This window comes from Rana temporaria, chromosome 1, assembly GCF_905171775.1.
Source record: "Rana temporaria chromosome 1, aRanTem1.1, whole genome shotgun sequence".
NCBI classification, from domain to species: Eukaryota; Metazoa; Chordata; class Amphibia; order Anura; family Ranidae; genus Rana; species Rana temporaria.
In genome coordinates this window covers 251,529,497-251,552,417 of record NC_053489.1, presented here as the reverse complement: position 1 = coordinate 251,552,417, position 22,921 = coordinate 251,529,497, and the positions used below count along the sequence as shown (strand labels likewise).

At 42.4% G+C, this 22,921-nt stretch overlaps 1 long non-coding RNA gene and 1 gene segment (V, D, J or C); both read right to left on the bottom strand.

The window, feature by feature from the left end:
* Nucleotides 1-333: 333 nt before the first annotated feature.
* LOC120924909 lies at nucleotides 334-712 on the bottom strand. The gene is made up of 2 exons (XR_005746462.1): nucleotides 647-712; nucleotides 334-525 (listed from the first exon to the last, which is right to left on the bottom strand). It is a non-coding gene; the product is annotated as an uncharacterized LOC120924909 (long non-coding RNA).
* A 21,370-nt stretch (nucleotides 713-22,082) lies between these two features.
* On the bottom strand, nucleotides 22,083-22,650 carry LOC120910451. The segment is given in 2 exon segments: nucleotides 22,083-22,462; nucleotides 22,565-22,650. Coding segments are annotated over 2 exon segments (426 nt in total).
* Nucleotides 22,651-22,921: the final 271 nt, after the last annotated feature.

Below are 22,921 nucleotides of genomic sequence, written 5' to 3'. Positions count from 1 at the left end.
TTGGGAAGGGAGGGTGTCCCTGAATGGTAGTTTGGAAATGTGGTCACCCTAGATTGGGGGGGTGTCTGGGGAAAGGATCAAGTGAACTGCATAAAGGAGGCTGTCTCCCATATTCTATTGTGGAATAGATTCAATCCTTTACTTTATATACAAACTGTGCTGCCACCTAGTGACAAAAGAGAAAATGACTGGGTGGTTTTTGTATTACTCTATGTCAGTGTGACTCTCTAGTACAGTGATACATAGAACTATCATCTGTGACCATATTGTTCATCTGCAGAGATATCATGTTATTACTGTCATCCCTGGAAATTGTGAATCTTCCTTTAATCACATCTGCGTAGTGTGTGTTTGTACTGTGTATGCGACACAACCATTGTAGTTCTTTTCCGGGGGTCTGTCTGACCCAATGCATCCAGTAGCCGCCAACAGAGAATCCAGAACCTTTACATGTCAGTGTATAGGAGCTCCCAGGCTTCACCACGGCAGGATCTGACTGCAAGAGTTGTTGAGCCAAACAGACACCTGAAAAAATAAAACATCATCAATATATCATCCACACATATCTTAGAAATGAAAGATACTTGTAGTAACCTCAATAAAATGTCCTCAGAGCCCTGCGGGTAAATGTTCAGTAACTTCCTACCTGTTAGGCATGTCAGTATCAATAAATGTCCAATAAAAATCCTCATTCTGGGAATAAGTCTGTAAAGTTTAGAATTAATTTTCTAGACCTGAGGCCGCTGTACTTTTATTCTGGTCAGTGTTGTAATACTTGGAAATGACAGAGAATTATTTGCATATAACTGCAGATATCTACACCACTGACTGCTAATACTGCATGTATGTTCAAGTCAGAGATGACTAAAGATCACTACAGTGCAGTTTGTCTATTAAAATATGCAGTCAATATCCATGCACTGGTATGGATGAAATTCTCTAATATACTGGTGATTAGTATTATTGTTTTCTCAAATTTCTCTTTTTTCACAAATACCGGTATACATTTCCTAAATGCTTTGTTACTTAAAGTGTTTCTAAAGGTAAAACATGTTTTACCTTTATTGCATTGCCTGCATTAACCATTTGCCCTTCAGAAGATTTTACCCCCTTCCTGACCGTTTTTTGCTATTCAGCTCTGTGCTACATTAACTGGTAATTGCACAAGCATGCAAAGCTGTACTCAAATGAAATTGATATCTTTTTTCACACAAATAGTTTTCTTTTGGTGGAATTTGATCACCACTGTTTTTTTTTTTAGTGCTACAAATGAAAAAAGACTGAAACTTTTGAAAAAACACAATATTTTTAACCATCTGTTATAAAACAAATCAATTTAATTTATTCATAAATTTAGTGCAAAAAGTATTCTGCTACATGTCTTTGGTAAAATAAAATCCCAATAAGCGTATACTGATTGCTTTGTGTGAAAGTTATAGCCAGGGCCGCCATCAGAGGCGTACAGGCATTACAGCTCTAAGGGGCCCGGATACTTTTAAAAAAAGTAAAATTAAAAAAAAAAATTTTTTTTATTCGTCTGACCCCCCCACCATTATCAACTCCCCCCCCCCCCCCCCAGTTTTTTTTATTTATTTTTTCGTCTGACTTTAGCAACTCACGGCAGGAGAGAGAAGAGAAGACTTGACTTGACTTTGCTTTGTTGGCCAGCACCAACCAAGCCACTTATCTCACGGTGGCAGGAGAGGAAAGAGAAGAGATGACACTTTCGTTACCACAACCACCCCCCCTTTTATCTCATGGCAGCATAGTGGAGGGCCCCCTCCCCCCGGTTCTCTGCTCCAGGGGAGCCCTGCCTAAAGCTGTGTAAAGGGCCCCAAATTTTGTGATGGCTGCCCTGGTTATAGCGTCTACAATCCATCTTTTTTTATACTAGTGATGGCGGTGAGCAGTGACTTATAGTGGGACTGCGATAGTGCGGTGGACAGTCTGGCACTAACTCACCCTACGTGGGAACTGGCTTACTGCCACTGATATCTAAAGTGACACAATTACAGTAATCAGTACTAATAATTTGCACTGTCACTATACTGATGATACTGGCTGGGAAGGGGTTAATATCTGGGGCAATCAAAGGGTTAAATGTGTGCCTAACCTCCAAAATACCAAATGTTATTAGATTTTCCTTTGATTGTTATATACTGTATTGTCTTGCCTGCTAAGCAAGTCCGTGCTATACAGATGCCCGATAAAGTCCATATTGTTTTACTATAAAGGTGCATTCACACCTGCAGATGCACCTTGCCTGTGGTGCTATATATTTAATATGCGAGAGCCTCAGTAGGAGTTCCCATGATTCGTTTTGAGAAATGGGAGCCTGGTTAGTCAAACGTCAGAAAATTCAGGGATGATTTGTAAAATCAGTGATTTTTACATCTGTCCGTTATCCCTTTTTTGCCTAAGCCTATTTGTTGCTTACAAGTTAAAATCTAATTTTTTTGCTAGAAAATTACCCCCAAACATTATATATATATATATATATATATATATATATATATATATATATATATATATATATATATATATATATATATATATATTTAGCAGAGACAATGGAGAATAAAATAGCAATTGTTTATTTCACACTGTATTTGTGCAGCGGTCTTTCAAATGCAATTTGTGGGCAAAAAATACACTTTTGTGAATTAAAAAAATAAAAATCAGTAAAGTTAGCCCATTTTTTTTGTATAATGTAAAAGATACGGTACCTAAAAATCTCCATAGGCGACGCTTTAAAAGCATGTAAAAGTTAGCAGGTTACAGAGCAGGTCTTTTGAAGAATTATTGCTCTCACTCTGATGATCGTGGCGATACAAAAAATGAAGAAGGAAGCACTCACAATGCCACGTAAATTGATCATGGCATTACCTCACATGTGTGATTTGAACACCCTTTACATATGCGGGCACGACTTACTAATGCATTTTCTTTGCTACGTGAGAATGTGGGGACAGGGGCTCTTTAAAAAATATATATTTATTTTTTCTTATTTATTTTATTAAATTTTTTTACACTATTTTTTTACACTATCCCTTTACACTATTTTTTTACACTATCCCTTTAATAAAATACAATTCTAATTACTTTTATTGCTGTCACAAGAAATGTAAACATCCCTTGTGACAGTAATAGGCGGTGACAGGTACTCTGTATGGAGGGATTGGGGGTTTGAAAGACCCCCAATCCCTTCTTTACACTTAAAAGTATTCAGATCGCCAAAAACAGCGACTCTGAATGCTGTCATTTTTTTAAAATCTGCGTCATTAGCAGCCGAGTAAACGGGAAGTCATGCTGTGACGTCGCTTCCAGGATTTTACATAGAAGCGGCAGAAGGCTGCAGGAGGGAGGACGTCCCCTCCTTTAGAATAACAGTCGAGTGGGAGCAGAGTCCCTCTGAAAACAGGGTACCCGCTTCCCCCCCCCCCCCCCAAAAAAAAAATCACATCCCGTTATTTCTGTATAATTAACGATTTTCTATAATTCATATTGGTGAGAAAAGTTCCAAGAAAGTCCGTTCAATTCTCGTGTAAAAACTAAAAAATGTATTGAATAACAAAATGTTACAAGAACAATATCAAAATGTAAAAATATCAATACAGTAAAACCTTGGTTTGCGAGCATAATTCGTTCCAGAAACATGCTTGTAATCCAAAGCACTTGTATATCAAAGCATTTTTTTACAGGGTATAAAAGAGAAGAGAGGCACCTCTAAGTGTAGCAATAAGTTGCTAAATGTTGTATCTTCATTAAATGTAACCATATTGCTACACTTAAGCCCTGTACACACGATCGGTTTGTCCAATGAAAACAGACTGATGGACTGTTTTCATCGGTCAAACTAATCGTGTGTGGGCCTCATCGGTTTGTTTTCCATTGGTTAAAAAAAATAAAACATGTTTTAAATTTTTCCTATGGATAAAAAAACGATAGAAAAAATTGATCGTCTGTGTGGAAGTCCATCGGTCAAAAATCCACGCATGCTCAGAATCAAGTTGATTGCATGCTCAGAAGCATTGAACTTCATTTTTCTCAGCACATCGTAGTGTTTTACGTCACCGCGTTTGGACACGATCGGATATTTGACCGATGGTGTGTAGGCAAGACTGATGAAAGTCAGCTTCATCGGATATCTGACGAACAAATCCATTGGATTAGATTCCATCAGATATCCGATCGTGTGTACAGGGCTTTAGAGTCTCCTCCAGTGCTGTATCCTGGCCTAGGCCAACAAGGCCCAGGCCTAGGGCAGCACTTTGCAGGGGGGCAGCATGGAAAGAGTCCCCCGCCGGCTTACGCCACTGTGGGGGGGGGGGGTGGTCTGCTTCTAATTTTGACTGTCCTATCATCATGGACCACAAACCTTCCTCACTGCTGCACCATTGGCATGGTTATATCTTCTTAGTCCTCTCCATAAAACTATCAGAAATTTGTGCTTAAAGTAGAATTATAGGCAACACTTTTTTTCATTTTGGATAGAGTAAAGGAGGGTTATAGCCCCTGTCAGTTTATTTTTTACCATCCCTGTCCCATTGCAGAGATTTCCTTTCACATCCTGCCCCATAGCCACCCAGGAAGTGAGAGGAACTTATGCAAATTAAGGAAATCCTTTGCCAACCCCAAGGCCCTCAGAACTAGTGTCCTCGCTTCAAAATTTCAGGGCGGGTCCCTTAAACAGAAAGGGTGTGGCCCTGGCAGGAAGGGGCGGCTCATATTGAAATTATGGGGTGCATGAGTTTAGTCAGGCCTAGGGCAGCACAAAACCTAAATACACTACTGGTCTCCTCTCTTTTTTTTTATACTCAGTTTTGACATGACACTACTCTTATAGCAAGACATTGGTTGTATACCAAGGCAAAATGTATTAAAACATTTTGCTTGTCTTGCAAAATGCTCTCAAATCAAGTTAGGCCGTGTACACGCGATCAGTCTAAACCGATGAAAACGGACTGAAGGACCGCTTCATCGGTCCAAACCGACCGTGTGTGGGCCCCATCGGTCAGTTATCCTTCGGTCCAAAATTTTAGAAGTTGCTTTAAAATTCAACCAATGGACGACTAACCGATGGTTAGTACGCAAACTTGGTGTTGAGTTATTCACTTTGCGGTCAACACAGAAGACAAGGGGGCACTCTTTACGTCTAGAGGAAAAGAGATTTCATCTCCAAATACGGAAAGGTTTCTTCACAGTAAGAGCTGTGAAAATGTGGAACAGACTCCCTCCAGAGGTGGTTCTGGCCAGCTCAGTAGATTGCTTTAACGAAGGCCTGGATTCTTTCCTAAATGCACACAATATAACTGGGTACTAACATTTATAGGTAAAGTTGATCCGGGGAATATCCAATTGCCTCTCGGGGGGTTAGGAAAGGAATTTTTTCCCCTGCTGTAGCAAATTGGATCATGCTCTGCTGGGGTTTTTTGCCTTCACTCTGGATCAACTGTGGGTATGGAGTTGGGTGTATGGGATTGTACTATGTTTTTTATTTTGTTTGTTTATTTTTATTTTTTTTGTGGTTGGACTGGATGGACTTGTGTCTTTTTTCAACCTGACTAACTATGTAACTATGGGCCTAATCCTCAAAAACCCGGCGCAACATATTTTTTCCCATTTAAGTTACACCGCCGCAAAATCTCTACCTAAGTGCCCGATCCACAAAGCGCTTACCTAGAAATTTTGAGCGGTGTATTCTTTCCTAAATGTACAGAATATAACTGAGTACTAAGATTTGTAGGTATAGTTGATCCAGGGTAAATCCGATTGCCTCTCGGGGGATCAGGAAGTAATTTTTTCCCCTGCTGTAGCAAATTGGATCATGCTCCGCTGGGGTTTTTTGCCTTCCTCTGGATCAACTGTGGGTATGGAGTTGGGTGTATAGGATTTTACTGTGTTTTTTTATTTTGTTTTTGTGGTTGAACTGGATGGACTTGTGTCTTTTTTCAACCTGACTAACTATGTAACTATGTGTAACTTAAATCCGTCCGGTGCAAGGCGTTCCTAATTTAATGGGGCGAATCCCATTTAAATTAGGCGCGCTCCCGCGCCGGACGTACTGCGCATGCTCCCGACGTCATTTTCCCGACGTGCTTTGCGCGGTTTTACGTTGCGCCGGGTTTTGAGAATCGCGGGGGGCGTAAAAAAAAACGAGTTGCGGCGGGAAAAAAAAAAATGACAGCGACGCGGGATAGAAGGGTCTACTTTTACAAGGTGTAAACAGTTTAGGCCTTGTAAAAGCAGCCCTAATTTTGCGACGGCAAACTAATACTTACGGAGAAGAAACGAAGCGTAAAAGCTTCGTGGATCTCCGTAAGTGCTAATTTGCATACCCAAAGCGGGATTTCGACGAGAAATGCCCCCAGCGGCGGCTGCGGTACTGCATCCTAAGATCCGACAGTGTAAGTCCCTTACACATGTCGGATCTTCTGTCTATCTCTTGGAAACTGATTCTGTGGATCAGTTCCATAGATAGAAACAGGGATACGACGGCGTATCAGTAGATATGCCGGCGTATCCCTTTTGTGGATTACCCCCTATGTGTCTTTGTTTGTATGTCAGCTTCCTTCAATGTCCCTGTGTGTTTATAGGGCTGCTGCTCACAGCTAATCGTGAGTTGCTGGGGTTCTCACATATAATCGCAGCCAGGGTGCACAAATGTAAATCCACCCTAAAGCAAAAAAATCTCTAAATTATTGTCTGCAGGCCACATCCAGCCTGCTGCAAGATTTTATCTTCTTCAACTCTTCTGGGAAGGCTGTCCACATGTTTTAGAAGTGTGTCTATGGGAATGTTTGACTATTCTTCCAGAAGCGCATTTGTGAGGTCAGGCACTTATTTTGGACGAGAAGGCCTGGCTCACAGTCTGCACTCTAATTCATCCCAAAGGTGTTCTATTGGGTTGAGGTCAGGACTCTGTGCAGGCCAGTCAAGTTCCTCCACCACAAACTTGCTCATCCATATCTTTATGGACCTTCTGTAAGAATGGTCAAACATTCCCATAGACACACTCCTAAACCTTGTGGAGAGACTTCCCAGAAGAGTTGGGCCAACGCAATATTGAACTCTACGGATTAAGACTGGGATGCTATTAACGTTCATGTGTGTGTAAAGGCAGGTGTCCCAATACTTTTGGTAATATAGTGTGTGTGTATGTGTATATGTGTGTATATGTATATGTATATGTGTATATATATATATATATATATATATATATATATATATATATATATATATACACAAATGTTTGCCCTGCATTTCTATCTGAAACTGAATGGGCTGTTACAAGGAATGGTTTTACATATATTTTAAAGCATCATTTTACTTTTACAGAAAAAATAGAAATGTGAACTAACACCATGCACACATCCCACACCCCTGGCGATGTTGATCTGTCTGAGCCCACACAACCTGTCGAGCAGTCTGGGATTTGAAATTCCCTGTGCAGTGCTTCCGGGCAGAGGCGTCCCTAGGGGGGGGGCAGAGGGGGCCCTGACCCCCCCAACATCATGCTGTGCCCCACCATGTGCCCCCCCCAAAAAAAAAAAAAAAGATTTAATTTTTTTTTGCAATTTTTGTATTTTGCTCCCCGAGAGGGAGAGCGTCCCCAGTAAGTTCTGCGGGGAATTCCTCCCCCTCCCTGTGCTCACCGACACTGCATAATGCGAGCGCTCACACAACCAGATATTCTAGCCTGGGCCGTGTTTAAGTGTGTGCACTGCAGACTGCAGTACACTGTAATCACTGAACTACATTATCTCCATCCCTTCTGTCCCCCCCGATCTGTCTCCCTCCCCCTCTCCTGTTCTTTCAAAACATTCACAATTTACTTTCACTTTCAGTTAGGCAGATAATATACGGTGCAAATTTCTTTCCTGCATCCACAGATTGCAGGAAAGGAACTTGCATGATTCCCCCATCAACAGACAGTGGTGACAGGGTAATATCCCTCCTGCCCAGCAATTATATTCTCCCGACAAACAGTGATTATCACCAGTGGCTATACAGCAACCACTAGTGATAATCATAAGAGAATCCGCTCATTAATGGTTCAAATCAAAGCCAGTTTCTGCTGAACCAGCTGAGATTTAAACTGTCTATGGCTGGTCTTAGCTCTTAGGCAGCCCATACATTGATTAGCACTGTGGAGTGTCGGCTTCCTGGCGGGATCGGGCATGTGGGATTTCAAAAACACCCGAGCCCATCTCTATTGGTTGTAGACAGTTGAGCTCCCTGCAGGTTGCTTAGCAGCAGTGGACCCTTCTCTGACATGCTGATCGGGATGCAATCCAGGTGATGCTCTTAGTCAAATCCTAATGTTAAATATCAGAGATTTTATTGATCAAAGCCCACACTTTACAGGCATAGAGCCTACATGGCTGCTGATCATATGGTTGATTATATTTATGTGGTTGTACTCTTGATGCTAATAAATACTGTGTTTATTAGATCTGACTGGGAGCATCACCTGGATCACATGCCGATCAGCATGTCAACAGAGAAGGTTATACAGCATTACTGCTGCTAGGTGACCAGCTGGGGGCTCGGCTCTCTATAACCAATAGTGTCAGCCTTCCCCTGCATGCACCCATAATGTCACCAGCACTAGGTCCTAATAGACTGCCGCCGCTGCCAAGGAGACAGATGCCAGACCAGCGCTGTAAATCGCAGGGACAGGACAGCTGGGGAACCCTAGAGTGGCAGAACACCAGGGCCCGGTGGCAAGACAACCTTTGCAAACCCTGATAGTTTTCCCACTGCTTTGGACCCTTATATTTTCTTGGTGTGCTGGTGACATATCTCTTGTTTTCTGCCACCCTGGGGGGCCCCAGTATAGTAGAAAGGGAGCTCACTGCAGAACATGTGAAAGGGCCCATAGTGGGATCGTAGTAAAGGGCCCCAGGATATATATATCAGGGGTTGACAAATTTGCTTGGAATCTAGGAGCCAGGTAAAAAAGTTAGGAGCCAGAAAACGCGCCCCGTCCCGACGAGCTTGCGCGCAGAAAGCGAACACATACGTGACCAGCGCCCCCATATGTAAACGGTGTTCAAACCACACACGTGAGGTATCGCCGCGATTGGTAGAGCGAGAGCAATAATTCTAGCCCTAGACCTCCTCTGTAACTCAAAACATGCAACCTGTAGATTTTTTTTAAACGTCGCCTATGAAGATTTTAAAGGGTAAAAGTTTGTCTGCATTCCACGAGCGGACGCAATTTTGAAGCATGACATGTTGGGTATGAATTTATTCGGCGTAACATTATCTTTCATAATATTAAAAAAAAAATGGAGATAACTTTACTATTGTCTTATTTTTTAATTAAAAAAAGTGTAATTTTTTCACCAAAAAAGTGCGCTTGTAAGACCGCTGCGCAAATACGGCATGACAGAAAGTATTGCAACGTTTGCCATTTTATTCTCTAGGGTGTTAGGATAAAAAATATATATAATGTTTGGGGGTTCTAATTAGAGGGAAGAAGATGGCAGTGAAAATAGTGAAAAATGACATTAGAATTGCTGTTTAACTTGTAATGCTTAACTTGTAATACCAACGGCCACCACTAGATGGCGCCAGCTCACATCTGGTGGTAATAACGTGTAATACCAACGGCTCACCACCAGATGGCCCCAGCTCAAAAAAAAAAATTTTTTTTTTTTTTTTTTGCCCCCCCTTCCAAGCCAAGTCGCCAGGGCCCCATTTCTAGTCGCCATGGCGACCTGGCGCCCGGGATTTGTCGAGCCCTGATATATATATATATAATTGCATTTTATAGTTGGCCCCCCTACTTTTGTCCCTGTCCCCCCATGTGCCCCCCCCTAAATATGAAAGCTGGAGACGCCACTGCTTCCGGGGACAGATCAAAATGATTCTGATTGGCCAATGCCTGCACAGTGAATCTCTCTGGTCCATCCTGGAAGTGCTACACAGAGAAGAAGAAGAGTGTGGATTTCAAATCCCCATACCGCTGGACTGGCTGCATGGACTTTGACTTTAACCACTTTTTGACCACCCTATTGTAGATTTACTGCTACAGGGCAGATGTTGTGAGCAGGATCACCTATATACAGGGGCGGACTGACAACTCATGGGGCCCCCGGGCAATAGGAGACTATGGGGCCCCTGGAGGCCTCTCCCACGCCAGGAGGCAGTGCAGAGGCGGAGCAGCTAAAATATTTTCACATCAGAAGCATGTTGGTTTCAGACATATCAGGGACAGATGTAAAAAAAAACACAGATTTTTACATACTGTCCCTGGTTTTACTGAGCCTGGCAACCCTGATGGGGCCCCCTAGTGACATGGGGCCCTCGGGCAGTGCCCGAGTGACTCAATGGTCAGTCCGCCCCTGCCTATATATACTATGCACTTCCGGGTCATGGGCACACTTGCGTGTCACTGATGGCTCACTCCTGCTGTGACTGTGCTGAAGGGGAGCTTATCAGCAGGTTACACAGACTCAATGGCCGCCAGCACCCGCTTATCCTTCAGTACACAGGCAGAATGGCAGTCTGCCGATATAAACAAGGCGGATTGCCGTGCTGTCAGTACAGAAGACATGGATCCTGTGTTCTGCATCGCCCCTGATGTTAACCCCTTCCCAGCCAGTGTCATTAGTACAGTGACAGTGCATATTTTTAGCACTGATCACCAGTGTTGTAACTAACGGCCTTTTTTAATAAACGCTGTTAGGTAACGATGGGCCTCCTAAAGGTAACGAGTAATCTATCAGATTACTTTTTCCCTCGCGGCAACGCCGTTCCCATTACTGGGCGGCGTTACCACAATTACTCCTACCCGTGTCACTGCAGCCGTCGACGTCGGCCATTCATTATTAAAAAGAGCACGCCTCCCGAGTGTTCCGTGATTGGCGGAACACTAATTTTCCCAGCAGAGCCTCTGTTTAGTGTTCAGCCTATCACGGATGTCCTCTCATCCGAGGCCGAGGCTGAGGATGAGAAGGCATCCGTGATAGGCTGAACACTAAACAGAGGCTCTGCTGGGAAAATTAGTGTTCCGCCAATCACGGAACACTCGGGAGGCACGCTTTTTTAATAATGGATGGCCGCCGGCTCCCTCTCCCCTGCTCCTGCCTCCCTCACAGTCCGGAGCCGCCCGCCCGCCGAGTCACCTAATCATCGACAGCCAGGCTACAGCACAGCCACAGCACAGCAGGGAGCGGCCATCCCCATGGCACCAACTGGACGTAGGGTAAGCACTCACCACCGAGCGGGCGATTAAATGTGAAGTGAGTGTGACTACTAAAAAAAAAAAAAACGAAGTTTGCTGGTGATAAAGCAGGGCAATTGCAGCCTAGTACAGTACTAGGCTGCAATTGCCCTGCTTTATCGCCAGCAAACTTCTTTTTTTTTTTATTCCAAAGCTAAAGGTCCATAGTGCTTTGTGTGTAATGTAATGTCTACATCAGCCTCTCTCAACCTCTAACAGGAACCTTTGAAATACCTTTCCAGTCTCAGGGAGCCCCTATTAATCAGCTCTGGATGATTTTTACCCCCTTCATGACCAGGCCATTTTTTGCTATGTGGCACTGCGCTACTTTAACTACAATTTGCTCACTCATGCTACACTGTACCCAAACTAAAGAGCGGCCTAGTCTAGGGCTGGGGCTGGGCTGGACATGTTGTGGAGGTGGAGTGTGATGAATCTGATATTGACATTGTACAGTATTGCTGGGCATGTGGAGGTGGAGTGTGATGAATGATATTGTACAGTATTGCTGGGCTGCCCACCAGCAATACTGTACAATATCATCACACTCCACCTCCACAACATGCCCAGCAATACTGTACAATATCATCACACTCCACCTCCACAACATGCCCAGCAATACTGTACAATATCATCACACTCCACCTCCATATGCCCAGCAATACTGTACAATATCATCACACTCCACCTCCACAACATGCCCAGCAATACTGTACAATATCATCACACTCCACCTCCACAACATGCCCAGCAATACTGTACAATATCATCACACTCCACCTCCACATGCCCAGCAATACTGTACAATATCATCACACTCCACCTCCATATGCCCAGCAATACTGTACAATATCATCACACTCCACCTCCACAAAATGCCTAGCAATACTGTACAATATCATCACACTCCACCTCCACAACATGCCCAGCAATACTGTACAATATCATCACACTCCACCTCCACAACATGCCCAGCAATACTGTACAATATCATCACACTCCACCTCCATATGCCCAGCAATACTGTACAATATCATCACACTCCACCTCCACAACATGCCCAGCAATACTGTACAATATCATCACACTCCACCTCCACAACATGCCCAGCAATACTGTACAATATCATCACACTCCACCTCCATATGCCCAGCAATACTGTACAATATCATCACACTCCACCTCCACAACATGCCCAGCAATACTGTACAATATCATCACACTCCACCTCCACAACATGCCCAGCAATACTGTACAATATCATCACACTCCACCTCCACATGCCCAGCAATACTGTACAATATCATCACACTCCACCTCCATATGCCCAGCAATACTGTACAATATCATCACACTCCACCTCCACAAAATGCCTAGCAATACTGTACAATATCATCACACTCCACCTCCACAACATGCCCAGCAATACTGTACAATATCATCACACTCCACCTCCATATGCCCAGCAATACTGTACAATATCATCACACTCCACCTCCACAACATGCCCAGCAATACTGTACAATATCATCACACTCCACCTCCACAACATGCCCAGCAATACTGTACAATATCATCACACTCCACCTCCACATGCCCAGCAATACTGTACAATATCATCACACTCCACTGCCACATGCCCAGCAATACTGTACAATATCATCACACTCCACCTCCACAACATGCCTAGCAATACTGTACAATGTCATCATCACACTCCACCTCCACAACATGCCCAGCAATACTGTACAATATCATCACACTCCACCTCCATATGCCCAGCAATACTGTACAATATCATCACACTCCACCTCCACAACATGCCCAGCAATACTGTACAATATCATCACACTCCACCTCCACAACATGCCCAGCAATACTGTACAATATCATCACACTCCACTGCCACATGCCCAGCAATACTGTACAATGTCATCATCACACTCCACCTCCACAACATGCCCAGCAATACTGTACAATGTCATCATCACACTCCACCTCCACAACATGCCCAGCAATACTGTACAATGTCATCATCACACTCCACCTCCACAACATGCCCAGCAATACTGTACAATGTCATCATCACACTCCACCTCCACAACATGCCCAGCAATACTGTACAATGTCATCATCACACTCCACCTCCACAACATGCCCAGCAATACTGTACAATATCATCACACTCCACCTCCACAACATGGCCAGCAATACTGTACAATATCATCACACTCCACCTCCACAACATGCCCAGCCTGGGCATGTGGAGGTGGAGTGTAATGATGATATTCTACAGTATTGCTGGGCATGTGGAGGTGGAGTTTGATGAATCTGCATTGTAGAATATTAAAAAAAAAAAGTCAGTCACTTTGCTGAGTAACTAATTACTTTGCCAATGAAGTAACTGAGTCACTAACTCAATTACTTTTTCGGACAAGTAATTTGTAACTGTAACTAATTACTTTTTTAAAGGAAGATGAGCAACACTGCTGATCACTGTATAAGTGGCACTGGTTCCCAAAAAGTGTCAAAAGTGTCAGTTAGTGTCCGATGCAATATCGCAGTTCCACTATAAGTCGCTGATCGCCACCATTACTATTAAAAAGTATACATAAATAAAAATCCCATTAATATATCACATAGTTTGTAGACGCTATAACTTTTGCGCAAACCAACTAATATACGCTTATTGGTATTTTTTTTTTTACCCAAAAAAATGTAGCAGAATACATATTGGCCTAAACTTATGAAGAAATTAGATTTTTTACATTTTGTTAGTGGATGTGTTATATAGCAGAAAGAAAAAAATATATATTTTTTAAATTGTCAGACTTTTTTTTATATAGCGCAAAAGGTATAAAATGCAGAGATGAGCAAATACCACCAAAAGAAAGCTTTACTTGTGGGAAAAAAGGACATCAATTTTACTTGGGTACAGTGTCACACAACCACACCATTTTCAGTTAAAATAACGCAGTGCCGTATCGCAAAAAAAATGGCCTAGTCATGAAGGGGGGTAAATCTTCCAGAGCTGAAGTGGTTGGTAGAATGACAACTATTTTTACTAGACATTACAAATAAATGAACTGAAAGTTATCACCTAACAAAATACTGTGCATCAATCAATGAGTATGGCTCTGCTAATCTAATGCTATCTGCAGGGGCAGACTGACAACTCATGGGGCCCCCAGGCAATAGATTATGGGGCCACACAGTATATACAGTATACACACACTGAAAAGGTACTGTAGAGGCGGGGCAGTTATAATTTCAGGATTTAAAAAAAAAAAACACAGATCTTTCGATATACTGTCCCTCGTTTTACTGAGGCTGGCAACCCTGATGGGACCCCCTAGTGGCATGGGGCCCTCGGGCAGTGCCCAATTGCCTGAATGGTCAGTCCGCCCCTGGCTATCTGTCGATCCTAACTGCTTAGCTGTGGTGAACATATAATTTCCTATAGATTCCATTGTTTTGCTTAGTACCTGTTTTTTCTTATTTAATGGAAACATGTCATACGGGGCCTAATTGATGACCTCTTTTCCCCCCAAAAATACAAATTTTCTGGCTGTCACTAACATTTTGCAAGGAAAAAGATGCAACTGGTAAGTCAGAGTGGAGTCCGTGAGTTAACTTAGAAATGACTGAAAACAAAGGATCAGTATGACAGCCATTCATCTAGTGTTTTCAGAAGAAGTCAGCAAAGTATCCCTCATATTTCTTTCATGGCAGGTTCCTAAAATAGTTTAGTGATGTTTTCTATATTCTCAGCCCTGGCAATGAACTTCTTTATAAACTGTGCTGCCACCTAGTGACAGAAGATGGAAGGACTGGGTGGTTTTTGTATTAGTAAAACTATACTCTATGTCAGTGTGACTCTCTAGTACAGTAATACATAGAACTATCATCTGTGACCATATTGTTCATCTGCAGAGATACCATGTTATTACTGTCATCCCTGGATATTGTGAATCTTCCTTTAATCGCATCTGCATAGTGTGTGGTTGTACTGTATATGCGACACAACCATTGTAGTCCTTTTCCGGGGGTCTGTCTGACCCAATGCATCCAGTAGCCGCTGACAGAGAATTCAGAACCTTTACATGTCAGTGTATAGGAGCTCCCAGGCTTCACCACGGCAGGATCTGACTGCAAGAGTTGTTGAGCCAAAGTGACAGCTAAAAAAATAAAACATCATCAATATATCATCCACACATATCTTACATAAGAAAGATACTTATAGTAACCTCAATAAAATGTCCTCAGAGCCCTGCGGGTAAATGTTCTGTAACTTCCTACCTGTTAGGCATGTCAGTATTAATAAATGTCCAATTAAAATCCTCATTTTGGGAACAACTCTGCAAATTTTAGAATTGATTTCTAGACCTGGGGCCGCTGTACTTTTATTCTGGTCAGTGTTGTAATACTTGGAAATGACGGAGAATTATTTGCATATAACAGCAGATATTTGCACCACTGACAGCTAATACTGCATGTACAGTATATTCAAGTCAGAGATGACTAAAGATCACACTACAGTCTGTCTATTGAAATATGTAGTCAATATCTATGCACTGGTATGGATGAAATTATCTAATATGATCAGGGCTTTTTTTCAGGGGGAACTTGGGGGAACTCAGTTCCACCACCTCTGACTCAAACCCTTTGGTGCCTGCTCACCACAAACACTTGTAAACACAGAAGTCTGGTTTCTGTGTTTACAAGTGACAGCTCTGCACTCTGTGTGTAACCACCTGAACTCTGCACACTGTATGTAATGCAATTCTGGTATTTAATGCCCCTTTAAGACCCTTCTACTGTTTGCGAAATCTGAACAGGGTCGTGGTTGAGTTCCTGCACCTATTTTCTGAGAAAAAAAGCTCTGAATATGATTATTTATTATTATTATTTTTATTATTATTATTATTATTATTATTATTATTATAATACATGATTTATATAGTGCTAACAGTTTTCTCAGCTGTTTACAAAATTAAATATGATTAGCATTATTTTCTCAAATTCCTCTTTTTTTCCTCGTTTTACAAGCACGCTGGATTTCTGGAAGGATCAGTGCTTTTTTTTTTATGTATTCACCTTGAAAAAAGAAAAAGAATGCAACCACTATATGTGGGGCTGGTAAAATGCAAAATGCTACAATATCATTCTTGGGTTTAGATGTACTTTAACCCCTTCCCACCAAGTGTACACTTATTTGCCGCCTCACTGAAGTTAGTCTTCTTCCGTGAAACTACATATATGCATACTTGTGTAGCGCTACCCCCGCTGGTTAGATTGGGATGGCATGTTACCTCTATGAGTGTCTAGGGGTAGATAGTTGAGAGAAGAAATAATGGAATGTCCAAGCAGCAGGTGTCTTTCTTGTGCTTTTATTCTTGCCCAACACTGCAACAGTAAACTTGAGGTAGATAGATAAAAGATGGATGAATAGGAGAATTTGCAGATTCAGGCCTATCAATGAACGGAAACAGTCCTGCTTCCAGCGACACTTTAACTTCGTCGCCACTCCAGCTGGAGTGGGTATAGTGTACCTGGACAGGCCTCTCACACCGACCTGGCAGCCAGGGTATCACTCGGAACTTTGAGAAGAAACAAGTCTCTGCCACAGACTTGGTAGGGATGAAATTTAGAGTGGAACCTCTGCCACGGGCCCTTTTCTCTGGAATGTAAGTAGTGAGGTAAATCTTACTTAGTATTGATGCCCGAATCTCCTTCAGGTAGTTTGCTTGTTTTCGGTCACCGACTGACAGGTTGCTGAGTGACATCCAACCTCCCAGTGTCCGGTCACCCCGATCCCCAAAGAATTGTTGAGGCCCTGTTGGATTGCCTGCCTCTCTTGGCTCTCCTCAGGCTGACTCCTCACCGAACAGCTATCTCGCTTGAGATCTCTCCTCAGAAATTGGGAACCCAGTCGATCACTGGGGCCCAGCCATAGCTTCAGTTGTCCTGGGCCAACATGGCACCGGAACCAAGAACACCGCGTAGCACGTGCGCCCCAGCCTGGTAGGCCATATCGCCGGGGCCCGTGATGTGTGGTCACCCTGAAGGTGGGTGCCACACCCGGAACAAGAACCCCCCCAAAAGGCGTCCGCTCGAGAAATACCCTCCCCCAGCATGCCCCGCGAGGGAAAAAGCCTCCTGACTGGCTGCTGGCAGAAGGCACACCAACCCAAACTCCACTGCCGCCCCGGGGTGGAAAAGCACCCCAGGAACACCGAATGAACCGACAGCACAGCCCAGCTAGAACAGAGGCCCAATTTACACAAATCACCTGGAGCCAACTAACTCTCTCACCCCCCTCTAAATTTGGAATAGCACCTGGACTGAAAGTACACAGGCGCTACACTTGTATTTGTGTTGGGGCCATGTGTCCCCAGCACAGAGAATTGGCGGTGTTCACTAAGAACCCATTGGTCCCATACTAATGACTGGCAATTGGGAGGCTAGGTTCCAGATCAACTGATGATTGTGACAGCCTCTGATTGGCTATCACAGTGATCAGTCACAATTCAGCCTGTGTCTTTTTCTCCTCTTGCATATAGAAAAAGATGCATTGTATGTTTTACTCCTTGCTAGATAATAAAAATGTAAACAAAGAAAAGTGTGCATAAAAAAAAAATGCGTAAAAAAAATACATAAAAAATAATAATTAAAAAAAAAAAGAAAGAAAAAAATAGCTAGATCAGCGTCTGTTCTAGGTCAGGGTTTGGGTCAAGGTTAGGGACAAAGATCATAGTCGGGTTCAGAGTCAGTGGGGGTTATTTACAAAAGGCAAATCTACTTTTCACTACAAGTACAAACTACAGGTGCACTTGAAATTGCACTGAAAGTGCACTTGGAAGTGCAATCACTGTAAATCTGAGGGGTAGATCTGAAATGAGGGGAAGCTCTGCTGATTTTATCGTCCAAACATGTTCAAGCTAAGATGCTGTTTTTTATTTTCCTTGCATGTCCCCCTCGGATCTACAGCGATTGCACTTCCAAGTGCACTTTCAGTGCAATTTCAAGTGCACTTTGTACTGGTAGTTTGTACATGTAGTGCAAAGTGGATTTGTCTTTCATAAATAACCCCCACTGTGTTTTAGGTAGGATGGAAAAACATTTTTAATTTGGTGTCATTTAGTGATAGTGACACTATCAGTGTCCATATGTTTTAGGTAGGATTAAAAAACAAAAAGCAAAATGTGCATCTTTTTGGGCCCTTCAACTGGTACAAACATCAAATATACACATATGTGGTATCGCTGCGAGAGTGGAGAGCTTAGAACAGTAATAAAGGAGATATCTTCCAATGGGAACACTAGTTCTAGTCAGCCCGGTGGCACACTAGGATTACCTCATCTTGGAGGGATTTTGTCTCTTTTCCTGTTTTGAGGAACAGGAAGTGAAGGGAAATCTCCCTGATGGGACACAGATGGCAAACAAAGAAAAGAAAAAAAGACAGGGGTTATAACTCTCCCTTACTCTACCCAAATTGGAAAAAAAAGTTTTACCTTTAGTTATACCTTAAAGCGTTTGTAAAGGTACTTTTTTAAATAAAATAAAAAAACATGTTATTCTTACATGCTCTGTGCAATGGTTTTGCACAGCAGGGGCTGAAGCTCCTCTTCTTGGGTCCCCCATTGGCACTCTTTGTTCCTGCTTTTCTTTGTGCACCCTTAAAACAACCCACTTGCTATGGGGGAACATCTACAGACTCATTCCCAAGCATGGCTGTGTGCGTCTATTGACACACATAGCATGGCTCAGCTCCACCCCCTACTTTCTACTCGCAGGATTTGATTGACTTGCAGCAAGAGCCAATGGGAACTTTGCACCACAATAAAAAAAACATAGCGTAGGGGTTCCCCCAAAGATCCATACCAGACCCTTATCCGAGCACGCAGGAAAAGAGGGGGATGAGATAGCGCCCCCCTCCTGAACCATACCAGGCCACATGCCCTCGACATGAGGGGGATGAGCGCTCTGCGCCCCCCACCCCAAAACACCTTGCCCGGTGGTTGTGGGGGTCTGCGGGCAGGGGGCTTATTGGAATCTGGAAGCCCTCTTTAACAAGACTCCCAGATCCCACCCCCCATGTGAATTGGTAACGGGTACATTGTACCAGTTCACCAAAAAAAGTGTCAGAAATTGTAAAAAAATACAGGATACACTTTGGCACAAGTCCTTTATTAAAAAATAAAATAAATTAAAATGTCCAGCGATGTCCATTTATCTTCTATTCCACCGCTGAAGCTGAAAAAAAAAAGCTGCAACAGTTCTGCCTCTATGGGCGGCTCCCACTTCTCTCGCTTTGACAGCTGTTACAGTTGTGTTCAAAATTATTCAACCCCCCAATGCTGTAAAGGGTTTTAGGGAATTTAGTGTACATTTGTAATTGTATTCAGAATGAAATCCTACAAGGACTTCTTAAAGAAGCATATGCAACTAAAATGACATCAATCGGTTTTGTAATACAGTAGTAAATATTTATTTTGTGAATTCTTCATTTACACAATTATTCAACCCCTTAAAGACTACCACTCTGAGGAACAGAGGTTCATTGAAGTTCAATTTCAATCAGGTATTGAAAACACCTGTGGATGTCAGGGAGCAGCAATAAAGCCTAATAAGCATTAATTAGGCAGCTTTAAAATAACTGTGATACTCAGCTCCTTCTAGACATTTACTGGTGTGGTTACAAACATGGTGAGGTCAAGGGAATGGTCCAGGAAGACAAGAGAAGAGGTGATTACTCTTCACAGGAAGGGCAATGGCTATAAGAAGATTGCAAAGATGTTAAACATACCAAAAGACACCATAGGAAGCATCATTCACAAATTCAAGGCAAAGGGCACTGTTGAAACGCTACCTGGTCGTGGCAGAAAGAAGATTCTGACTTTGACTGCTGTGCGCTACCTGAAGCGTAGAGTGGAGAAAAGTCCCCGTGTGACTGCTGAGGAACTGAGAAAATATTTGTCAGATGTGGGTACTGAAGTTTCTGCTCAGACAATACGGCGCACACTGCGTAATGAAGGCCTCCATGCCAGAACTCACAGGCGCACCCCCTTGCTGTCTCTAAAGAATAAGAAGAGTCGACTGCAGTATGCCAAAAGTCATGTGGACAAACCACAGAAGTTTTGGGATTGTGTTCTGTGGACTGATGAAACTGTTTGGGCCCATGGATCAACGCTATGTTTGGAGGAGGAAGAACAAGGCCTATGATGAAAAGAACACCTTGCCTACTGTGAAGCATGGCGGGGGTTCAATCATGCTTTGGGGCTGTTTTGCTTCTGCAGGTACAGGGAAGCTTCAGCGTGTGCAAGGTACCATGAATTCTCTTCAGTACCAGGAGATAGTGGATAACAATGTGATGCAGTCCGTCACAAACCTGAGGCTTGGGAGACGTTGGACCTTTCAACAGGACAATGATCCCAAGCATACCTCCAAGTCCACTAGAGCATGGTTGCAGATTAAAGGCTGGAACATTTTGGAGTGGCCATTGCAGTGACCAGACTTAAATCCGATTGAGAACCTCTGGTGGGACTTAAAGAAAGCAGTTGCAGTGCGCAAGCCTAAGAATGGGACTGAACTGGAGGCTTTTGCCCATGACGAACGGGCGAAGATACCCGTAGATCGCTGCAAGACACTTGTCTCAAGCTATGCTTCAAGTTTAAAAGCTGTTCTAACTGTAAAAGGATGTTGTACTAAGTACTAAGATTGAATGTCACTTGGGGGTTGAATAAAACTGATAATGATGTGAGCACAGAAAAGACATTTGTGGTTATTTTATTATAAATGTTATGTTATATTTATCTGACCTACACGTGCCTCTTTGATTTAATTGTAAGCAGGATGACTGAATGATCAAAATCAATGTCAAACTGGCCAAAACAATCAATTTCAGTGGGGGGTTGAATAATTTTGAACACAACTGTATATAGCTGAGGGCGGGGCCACCCAGGGCGAGGCCACCAAGTGGCGTATACTGGTGACCCCACCCCCTTTGATGCCACGGGGGTCACCCCTTTACGTCACCGGGTGGCCCCGCCCTCAGCTATATAACAGCTGTCACAGCGGGAGTCAGTCGGTGAGAGCCACCTATGGAGGCAGAGCTGTTGTGGCTTTTCATCATACAAATACAAGATAGTCAATAATAAACATTAATTGTGGTACAATGTATGTCTATATTATTTGTTTATTATATTTACTTATTAGAACAATACAGTAAATAATGCGGTAAAATCAATAATAAAAAGAATAACCATCAGTTAAAAAAATAAAATAAATCTACATGGGTGATTAGAATGGTATGCTACTTAGCTATTTAAATGATTATTGGAACTCATCAATATGCTACAAATTGACTATGTTTTTTCGCACAATTTCCACTGTGACTTGGAATTTGACTTTGATCTGACTTTACATTCTCTGGACCAAAGTCTCATCAATTTTTCGCACCAAAGAAGTGCAGGCACATTTTCAAAGTCGCTAAAACTTTAAGTCGTACCAATTTGAACGGGTGCCATTGAAAAGAATGGGTTGCGAATTGTCATGCGACTTTGATTTCCAAAATCGCATGACAAGTGTGAATGAAGCCGAATATACAATAATAATTTGTATGGTTGTCGTCATCAGGGTCATAATTATTAAAATTAATATATATATATATATAGGTTAATATAACTAATGCTATTGAGCTATTTAATTTTTATTTTATTTTCCCGTAAATCATCAAAATGTTACAAAATGACTGTGATTGCTTAAATGTCTCTGTAGCTTTAACTTACTGATGTAGTTTAGCCCTTAATAGGACAGAGCTGCAGCTATAAAGATGAAATGCTGCCACCTACAGGTACAATGAGGAAGGAGTGAACAGTTTTTGTTCAGTAGGGCTATACATTTTTATCAGTGTGCCTCTTCTTGCACAGTAATACACGGCTGTGTCTTCGGTTTTCATGTTGTCCATTTTTAGAGTTGTCAGACTGTTACTGTTATCTCTGGAGATTGTAAATCTTCCTTTAACAGAATTATGATACTCTTTAGTGCTCCCAGAGGGACTGCTTATATATGAGACCCACTGTAACTCTCCACTAGAAAACTGTCTGACCCAGTTCATGTCATAGTCAGCAAAGTTAAATCCAGAACCTGTACAGGTCATAGTGTGAGAGTTCCCCGGCTTTATCACCGCTGGCTCTGATTGGGTAAGTTGTTCTGCAGACTGGACACCTGTACAATGAAAACATATACAAGTTATTTTACATAAATTGTGTTCAAGTAATAAAATTGAAACTGAATAACTGTTGAAGAAACAGTTTTCTGAGGTTTTACCTGATAAGTCCAGAAGACATATTAATAAACCTAATATTATCTTCATTTTTCTTGTATCCACCCGTGTGCATACAGAAGGAAATGTATTAAACTGAACCTGTATATGTGATGTGATGGCTACAAATAAGAAATGGCAGCTCATTTGCATTTTACTTCATTTGTATTTTACCGCACATAACTTCCCGCCCCTTCACTTCATATAAGTATATGTACAATGAAAAAACTATGATTGTGGAATGTTTAAGGATTACAGTAAATGCAGCTTTTAGTCTTTGATTTTATACCTGGAAGAATGTAAATGAATCAATTTAATAAAATAAAATAGTCAATGGTAAAAAATCTGTATTGGCATGCCAC